Below are 9,534 nucleotides of genomic sequence, written 5' to 3' on the forward strand. Positions count from 1 at the left end.
ATTTGAAAATAAATTCGACCAACTACTTCCGAATGAAGTAAAAAAAAAATTTCCCATTTTATATTCCAAATTTGCAAATTGCATACCAAATTTACAGTTTTGAATTGCAAATTAATCTTTATAATGCCATTAAAAATTTGTAATGTTATACAAAACATGTAGGAATATGTGTCAACTCAAGGAAGTCAGGTTTGCGTGGATTTTGTGTTGGATTACACTACTCAATTCACAACTGAACAGGTTCACTCTACGAAATTATAATGGTTATATTTCGAATTGCTCACCAAATGTAAATGTTTGATAATATTTATTTGACTTTGTAGGTATTCAAAAGTAAGGATGAATTGCTCAACTGGGTACGTGAAGTTGGAAAGAGAAATGGTTTGGTCATTGTAATCAAAATATCAGACTATGGTGGAGGGAAAAAAAGACCCAGGATGTATATTACTTGTGAGAGGAGTGACCAATATAGAGCGACAAAGAAGTTAAAACATGATGGCAACAATACATCAAGAATAACCGGTACGAATAAGTGTGGTTGTCCTTTTGATATGAGGGCTCACAGGTTTACCATACATGATGAATGGACATTGACCGTAGTATGCGGATTGCATAATCATCCACCTGCGGAGCACCTTGAGGGACATTCATATGCGGGGAGGCTATCAAAGAACGAGAAAGCATTGTTAATGGATATGTCAAAGAGCATGGTTCGGCCAAAAGAAATCCTAGTAACCTTGAAACAGCGAGATGCTCTCAATGTAAGCATACTTAAAACCATTTACAATGTACGCCATCGAAACAGGGTGGTACAGAGAGCTGGAAGATCACAGATGCAACACTTATTAGGTGAATTGGCCAAGTATAATTACATTGAGCGCCATCGATCTAAAGAGTCCACGATGACAGTGACAGACTTGTTTTGGGCACATCTTACCAGTTTGGACTTATTTCGGTCTTTCCCACGTATATTAATTATGGATTGCACATATAAAACCAACAGATATCGTCTTCCTCTTCTTGAAATTGTGGGAGTGACATCAACTGAAATGACATTCTCTGTAGCTTTCGCATACTTACAGTATGAGAGGGTCGATAACTATGCGTGGGTGTTAGCTATATTGCGTGATGTCATGGATGGTTTTGTTGTGCCAACAATTATTGTTACTGACAGAGAACTAGCCTTGATTAACTCCATACAGAAGATATTCCTGAGTGGCAGACATTTATTATGTCGTTGGCATATCAGTAAGAATGTATTGACCAAATGCAAGAAAATATTTAAGACACAGCAAAAATGGGAGAAGTTTAACCATGAGTGGAACTCTTTAGTGTATTCATCTTTTGAAATTCAATGCGATGAGCGTCTTAAATCTTTACTTAAGGAATTCAGTAGTTATCCTAATGCAGTCAAGTACGTCATGGATACTTGGTTGGTTCCTTACAAGGACAAATTTGTGGCGGCATGGACAGACACGTGTATGCATTATAGCAATGTTACAACGAACCGGTAAGATTACTTTTCTTCAATATGTTATTAATAAGTGCCATGTACTTGAGTTTAATTTGACTTACATAGAATTGAATAAGGCTGAGAGTGCACATGCAAAACTTAAAAGACAATTGGGTTCATGTCAAGTCTCATTTCAGGCATCATTTGAGAAAATACACAGTCTGCTTGAGTTGCAACACACTGATATCAAGGCTTCATTTGAGAAAAGTCTAACGGTTGTGCAACATCAATTTAAACCTTCTCAGTTCAGGGAGCTACAGGGTAATGTGTCTATCTCTGTATTGGAGTATTTGCTTGTAGAGAGTAAGAGCGCCAATTCCATTGGTATTGATGTTGAAGCTTGTGGATGCGTCCTTCGCCACACTCATGGTTTACCTTGTGCCTATGAGATTGCTGACTATATCAGACAAGATCGTCCTATACCACTTGCTACCATACACTCACAGTGGAGGCAACTTCATATCTCCGTATGCAACAAAGAAGACGAAACGGAGGTGACTTGTCATACAGAAGTAGAGTTGTTTGTGAACAAGTTTGATGAAAGTGATAGAACCATGCGGTTGGAGCTTTTGAAGAAGTTGAAAGAGATTGTATATCCAGGAAGCACTTTTCTTGTTGAGCTGGAGGTGAAGCCTAAAACACGTCCTCGGGATCATAAGAAGATCAATGTTTCTACCCGTCGTGACCCGTGTGCATTTGAGTTTGTGCAATCTGGACATGATTCCTTCTCACCTAGGGACACTCAAATCACTACATTAGCTTCTACTCTGCAAACCAAGAAAAAACGACCTGTTAAGGGAAAGGAGAAGGTGAATCCGAAAGGGAAGGTATATATTACTAGAACAGTGAAACCTGGTGCATATGTTGATGCTTTCCCTTCTGGGTTGAACCATACATTAAGTTTGTCAATGATGTAGCTGCAGATGGGAATTGTGGTTTCAGGGCTATAGCTGCTTCAATTGGTCATACAGAAGATGATTGGGCTCAGGTTAGGCGTGATCTGTTGGGTGAGCTGCACACACACAAAGAGGAATACATTACACTTTATGGGTCCTACGAAAGGTTTGAAGAATTGACAAGCATATTGTCATACTTTGAAGACAATCCTGGATACTCACATTGGATGACTATGCCAGACATGGGGCATCTTGTTGCATTGTGCTACAATCTTGTGTTATACCACTTGTCATTACAGCAATGTCTCACCTTTTTACCTCTTAGAACAGTGCCAGTACCTCAACTTGATAGACGTGAGATTGCCATTGGGTTTGTCAACAGAAATCATTTCGTCCAGGTATAACAAAAACTTATAAATTGGGTTTGTGCATGTACAAGAAGTTGTGAGGTATGACCACTAACTCAATTGATATTTGGTGCAGGTTTTGCTGCAGCTAGGCCATCCAGTTCCTCCTATAGCCACTAATTGGCGAAAATACCGTCACCCTTGCGCTGTCGACTGGGATGATGTATATGTGCGTTGCATTCAACATTTCAAGGACATTATTCATGATAATGTAGCTACTCGAGAGACTTTTGATGTTGTTGATGTCGCATGACACATGTATGCATTTGACAATGTTAGAATTATGGAAGAAATTAATGGATGTGTTTTTTATGTTGATGTGTTATGTTTTCCAATCTGGATTGAATGTTATCGACCATTGTTACCATTCCATTGTAATAAGAAAATATCATTTACAAAATAAACGACCATTGTTACCATTCCATTCTAATAATAAAATGTCATTACAATGTCATTACAATACCATTGTTGCCATTCCATTCTAATAAGAAAATATTAACCATTGTTACCATTACAACAATATCATCTTACAAAAAATACCAAAAAAAATCCACCAACTAACAAATAACATGTCACGAATCAGCTGTATGCCTATGCCTAGGCCTACGACTGTATGTCAATGTCGAAGATGGAAAGCGACCTCCAGTATAACTAGGTCCAGCAGAACTAAGTTCAGCTTCGTCAATGTGCTAACCTTCAAGGACATGCATCATACTCTCGATAGCCTGGTAAAGTCGATAAGGATGTCGAATCCCCTCCTCATAACCAGCGTCAATAATAGGATGTGAAATCTACAGTGCATGTGCAATACGCTACATTTGAAAAGAATATCACATTTTATGGAACATATCAGAAAATACAAAGCAAGTTACAAATGCATAAAAGAGGATAATATATTACATCAGCATGTTGGCTGAAATCCTGATGGTCATGGACACGCGGTTCATCAGTGTGCTCAACATATAGGTGCGTGATATTCTTATACTAATCCATGTAACCCGGTACACATTCCCACGGCTGACGAACTGGTGTGCTCCTCCGTTGCTCAGATAACACGTGGTTATCCCAAGCCTCCTAGATCCTATCCAAGTATCTATACATGACTGTATATCGTGCAGATATGTTGCCTCGAGCACCACGACTGGGAGCTAGCGATGCATCTGGGATGGTTTGAACCCTGCCAAACTGCCTCAGAACTCTATCTGGATGATAAGGTATGACAACGTCTAAGCACTTTAAGCATCCAGGGTAGAACGTAACTGGGTTACATGGATGTCGGTCTCTGCAGTTGTGGTATGGATCCCAAATAACCTGTAAACGTAAAGTGTTTTTGAATTAAAGTATATAAAGGGTAAAATAAATGGAAAGTGTTAAAATTATCTCAGGATGAGTAAACTTACATCAGTAGCTACCAAACTGTCAAGCTCGACTCGAAAAGATTTCAAATGATCAATGGAGGAACCCGCCTCTCTCCTAGATGCCCAATGGTACACGTGTGGCATGTCTTCATTGTAGCCCATGTTCTGGTGAGGTCGGAATGCTCGGAAGTGCTCATAAATCCATGCCTCCAAACGAGTCATATAACCACCTATCTGCTTAACCCCGGACCGGCTAGCATACCCCAACTGTCTATATAAAAATGCTAATGTAGCAACACCCCAGGCGTAAGTATGAATGGATCCCAAATCCATCAATAAGCCAAGGTAAACAACAGAAACCCTGCCGCCACTCTTGTCATTGAAGAGTGTACATCCCAACAGAAACAACAAATAAGCTCTAGCAGCGCACTGTATAGCCTCCTCGGGGTCTGAATCTGTGACACCAGCAAACTGACTTCGCAACCACTCAAGCCTGACTGAATTGCCACCAGCAGAAGAAACCTCTTCATGTGCTGCACGTTCAGTAATCCCCAAGCCATAAACCAGTAGTGTAACTCCATGATGATCAGTCACATCTGGTACGCTGACTGATTTGCCTACAATGGGAAGGCCAAGAATAGTGCCAACATCATCCAGGGTCAAGGTCATATCACCAATTGTCATGTGAAATGTGTTCGTCTCAGGTTGCCATCTCTCAACAAAATTGGAGATTAGAAGCTTGTTGACGAACTGATAAGTGCAACGAGCTAACTGTGACAGCCTAGACTCCTCAATAATGGCTTTGAATGTGGTGTTGTTGCCTACTGACCACCATGGCCATGCAAGGATCTTCGAAGAGTGATTATGACACTTTAGGGGCCCTCGTTCCTATAACACAAATAATATCTCATTAGAAACTATCATACAACACACATAGGAAAAAAAAATTTATATACAAATGAATTTCACTTCTACTCAGGAATGTTTACCTCTCTGTAATGACTCCAAAATGCGTATAAGAAATCATCTTTATTTACCTATGAGAGGATGTGTTTTAATTTAATTATATCTATTAGAATTAACGCATTATCTGTTGAGTTACGGACTTCAAATTGAAATTACCGACTTTTATGGGTTCAGAAATCAAAATTGAGTACTTGGGTATGTTAATGGGAATTTTTAGAACTATTGGGGAAAATTAATTGGAAATCTAATTTGTCTGATTCGTTAATGCACGTTTGGGTGGTTAACTTTGTACTGCAAATTGAAGACCCTAGAGACTTCAGAAACCAGAACAGGGGACATATTTATGATCAGCACAATTTTTAGAGTCACCTGGGAACTTTAATTGAAATTTGATTTTGCGCAATTCGTAAGGCCACGTTTGGTTCTCCCTATTGTGTTGAGCCTTGTGTGTGTGTTTATTTAGATATATAGATATGTTTGTGAGTGTTTGGCCTCATCTTTTGGAAGCCAAAATATCTAAAAGAGAGAGAGGAGAACCGTGGGGGAGAAAAGAGAGGGGAAACCAAGAAGAGCTTAACAATCATGGTGGTTTGAAGGGAATTGAAGATAGAAAAGGGAGAACAACCATGGAAGCTTGGAGAAATCAAAGAGTGAACTAAGGTAAGATTAATTATCTTGAATCCTTATGTTTGAGACATCAATTTCATGAAATCATGATAATAAGGGAAGCTTTGAACCCATTTGAGTTAGGGTTTTATGTATATATATTGATTGAACCTTGATTTCCTTAGAATTTCTTGATTGAAGAAGTATAGGCATTATATTTGTTTATTTTGAGGTTATGATGGTTGATGGAGAATAATAATATGAAATTGGTCATGTATTAAAGGGTTTTGGGCTTTGATTTACATGTAATTAAGGTTTGATTTTGAAAATGAGAAGTCCCAAATTTTCAGCCATTTTCGGACTGCAAACTGTCCAGGCCGCACGTGTGGCACTGTTCCCCCGCACGTGCGGAGACAGCTCTGTCCAGCCAACTTTAAACAAGCATATCTTTTGTATCCGGACTCCGTTTTGAGTGATTCTTGAGCCTGAAATCAAGCCCCGGAAGTCTAGTTTTTAATGGAAGTGGTCTCACGCCCAAATTCTAAATACAGAAATAGTTATGCCCAAATTAGTGACGACTGTTCACTTTCTGTCAACCAGTTTTGTACCATTTCTTCACCTAAACCATTTCCGATCGATTTCTCCTATTTTATGAGACATGGATTATAACTTATTAAAGAATAATGAGTTTGGTACCACCATGGCTAATTGATTGAATGATCAAAGAGAATAAGTAAAGGATCGAGTATAATCTCATATAATGTGTTGTGCAATGTACTTGTAGGTCGAGACGAGGACATCATCCCAGTACTACCGGGAGCCGATCACTGTGAGTAATAGTACTACAAACGTACATTATTTACAGTTAAGAAATATTGTTAACAACATTCTATTCTCCGTGAGCTAATATGTTAACATGTGTGTTGATTGGGAATTGATGTGAACATTGAAAGAGTTAGCACACATCGGTATGACTCTGAACTTACTCCGTATTTTGGGTTATGGCTAATGATTATTGTCAATGTACCATCCTAAGAATTATCTATGATTCTGTATAAGAATTTCATACAAACTATTAACACTGTGAAGTTGGTTAATAGAAAAGAATTGCGTATCAACGACATTATTATGTAATTCATGTTATGATATGAATTGTTCTGGCCTGTTGATGTAATGGTACATTTACCTTTGGATTATTGGTAATGTTAAGGTTCTGTTAATTACGAAACAAGTATGTCTACTTACAAAGAACCAAGAGGAAATCTAAGCGCATCATTGTACCATATGTTTTGTTTGCTATTGACAATTAATGTTACCATTCTGTTATCTGCTAGTTAGTGGCATTGAAACATGATAAGCAAATGGGATGTATATGCATTATGGAACGGTGGTATCTACGTATTTCTGAAAGCGTTCATGCTGTAAAATATGTTTACCTTTTGCTAACAATTATTGGTAACGTTCTGTTAAACTTATGTTATCTATGTTCATTCATGTGATTAATGGGAAGAATGTGTTTATCTATTTTAATTTGTTCTGATGTTTTCTGGTGTGGAACAAAGTGCTATACGGAACTAAGTGCTGTACGGAACTAAGTGCTACACCTTGGTGGGAGCCACCTCTAGAATCCGTACGAGCCACCTCTTTAGTCCATACATCTGTTATTTCTGTTATTTCTGGGCCGATGGCCGTTCTGTTATTTCTAGGACGATGGCCGTTCTGTTATTTCTGGGCCGATGGCCGTTTTGTTATTTCTGGGCCGATGGCCGTTGGTTATTTTTGTTATTTCTGGGCCAATGGCTATTCTGATATTTCTGGACCCATGGTCGTTCTGCATCTGTAGGCCTATGGCTGTTCTGTATATGCTGGGCTTAAAGCCACTCTGTCACGAAAATTAGACCTATGGTTGTTTTGGAAATAATTATGGAATGTAGTTAATCATATGTATCTACAGTTATATGTTTTATTATTCAGGTTAAACATTACATTATTTATGTACTATTATTCACTGAGTTCACTCATTCTGTATTTTGTCCGTCTATTTCTGCAGGTAATCAACCGGGAGTTCAGTCCTAACCTTTAAGGCTCGTCTTTCTCTTGTCAACTTTGATGCGTCCAGGCACCTACCTGAAGCCGTGCATTTTGTAAAGTGTTGTTAGGTTATTGGCTTATGCTTTGGTTGTCTTTCATTAATATTTTCGTTACACGCCCAATTGTGGGTCTAAGTATGAATGCATAAGTGTGTAACGGAAGTTCAGGTGTATGTTTCTATATATTATGTACCTAATGCAATGTGTGCGGTCCTGGCATGGTAGTGGTAGCTCAATGGATGATGTTTTATGTTATTTTATAATGGTAATACTTCCGCTCAGGCCCCATATGTTATGTATAACAGGTTAAGTGTCCGTTTCTGAATAGGTCATGCCCAAAACTTTTAGGGGCGGGTTTGGGGTGTGACACTCCCCGTGCCAAACAGCTGCAGCGACATGACTATTGAAACTCTACAGTATTGATGGATCAGTCGGTCCACCTGGAAAAGCATGAGTAAGGTTCTCTTCCTAGACAGGAGGAGAATCAGGTAAAGAGGCATCCTCCACAGCATTGTCAGGCATATCATAACCTTGAACTCGTCTTTGGCTTCGGCTCCGACTTTGACTAGCACTGGGGATAGCATATTTTACCGAAACTGGATCATGACCTTGACCACGACCTTGACCTCGTCCTCGCCCACGCCCTCGTCCCCGTTCATGGTCTACATCCAATTCACGACGTCGTCTATTTGAAGCAGTAGGTGGGACACGTTGTTGACATTCAGAATCCATATTATCTGCAAAAAATAATAAGTGTGTGTAATGAGTGTGTGTAAATAAAGAATGGCCATGCAAACAAGTGTGTGTAAATAAAGAGAGTGTGTGTAAAATTATAATGTGTGTGTAAAATTAATGAGAGTGTGTGTAAAATTATAATAAGTGTTTATTCAAGTGAAATTACTAATAAGTGTTTAACAAAATTATAATAAGTGTGTGTAAATTATAATAAGTGTGTTTATTAAGTGTGTGTAAAGAGGGGAATGGGGATGTGGAAATATAAGCTCCCTTCAAACAACAATATACAACAGAAGGGAAAAAAAAAAAAAAACCTGTTTGGAAGTTCACAGCCAAAAATACATATTCTGTTCGGAAGTTGAGTGTTGTCTAAATTCAAAATTTTCAGAAGTTGGATATCGAAACAATGAAACATTTTCGGAAATCTACTTATGAAATTATTGATTATTTTCGGATTTCTACGTCCGAACCAATTGTTATATTTCGGAAAACCAGTTCCGAACGACGGTTACAAATGAAAAACTCTACATTACAAGTGAAAAACTCTAGATTACAAATGAAAAACTCTACATTACAAATGAACATGGGGTATGCTAGCCGTTGGGAACTATTTGGCAAATGAAAAAAATTGAAGATTGGTGAAAAAAGTTACCCTAACTGTGTGAAGCAGGGAGCTATTTTCACCGTTGGGAGAGCAATGTGAGAGATGCAGCGCAGCTTCAATGGGTGTATTTGCACTGTTGGGAGAGCAATCTGAGAGATGTAGCTTCAATGGGTGTGCACCGTCGGGACAGCCGGGTTTGAGGGTGTGTGTGCGTCTGTGTGTGTGTGTGAGAGTGTGAGGGTAGATGTGGAATCAAATGTGTGTGCAGTGAGTAACAGAATTAGGGATTATTTTTTTGGGTGTGTGTAGTGAGAAGGATGTGCAAAGAGGGGATTTGGTGTGTGTAGATAGAAGCTCCC

General features: G+C 38.8%; 1 protein-coding gene and 1 long non-coding RNA gene across 2 annotated transcripts; one reads left to right on the plus strand and one right to left on the minus strand.

Moving 5' to 3' along the window:
• Positions 1-437: 437 nt before the first annotated feature.
• LOC145806470 (uncharacterized) lies at positions 438-3,069 on the plus strand. The gene is made up of 4 exons (XM_082903525.1): positions 438-1,496; positions 1,651-2,340; positions 2,415-2,807; positions 2,893-3,069. The coding sequence occupies exons 1-4, from the start codon at positions 438-440 to the stop codon at positions 3,067-3,069; spliced, it is 2,319 nt and encodes a 772-aa protein (XP_082759651.1).
• A 152-nt stretch (positions 3,070-3,221) lies between these two features.
• LOC145819479 (uncharacterized) lies at positions 3,222-4,127 on the minus strand. The gene is made up of 2 exons (XR_014360234.1): positions 3,717-4,127; positions 3,222-3,628 (listed from the first exon to the last, which is right to left on the minus strand). It is a non-coding gene; the product is annotated as an uncharacterized LOC145819479 (long non-coding RNA).
• Positions 4,128-9,534: the final 5,407 nt, after the last annotated feature.

This window comes from Camellia sinensis, chromosome 2, assembly GCF_055761805.1.
Source record: "Camellia sinensis isolate YWXY chromosome 2, ASM5576180v1, whole genome shotgun sequence".
In the NCBI taxonomy this organism is placed as follows: Eukaryota; Viridiplantae; Streptophyta; class Magnoliopsida; order Ericales; family Theaceae; genus Camellia; species Camellia sinensis.

What these genes read in the sequence shown, in the direction of transcription:
- LOC145806470 (XM_082903525.1), top strand. Translation starts at nt 438, where the DNA reads ATGTATATTACTTGTGAGAGGAGTGACCAATATAGAGCGACAAAGAAG. An exon ending in CGTGTATGCATTATAGCAAT is followed by an intron (nt 1,497 to 1,650) that starts GTTACAACGAAC and finishes GTCTCATTTCAG; the next exon opens with GCATCATTTGAGAAAATACA. An exon ending in AGGTGAATCCGAAAGGGAAG is followed by an intron (nt 2,341 to 2,414) that starts GTATATATTACT and finishes CCATACATTAAG; the next exon opens with TTTGTCAATGATGTAGCTGC.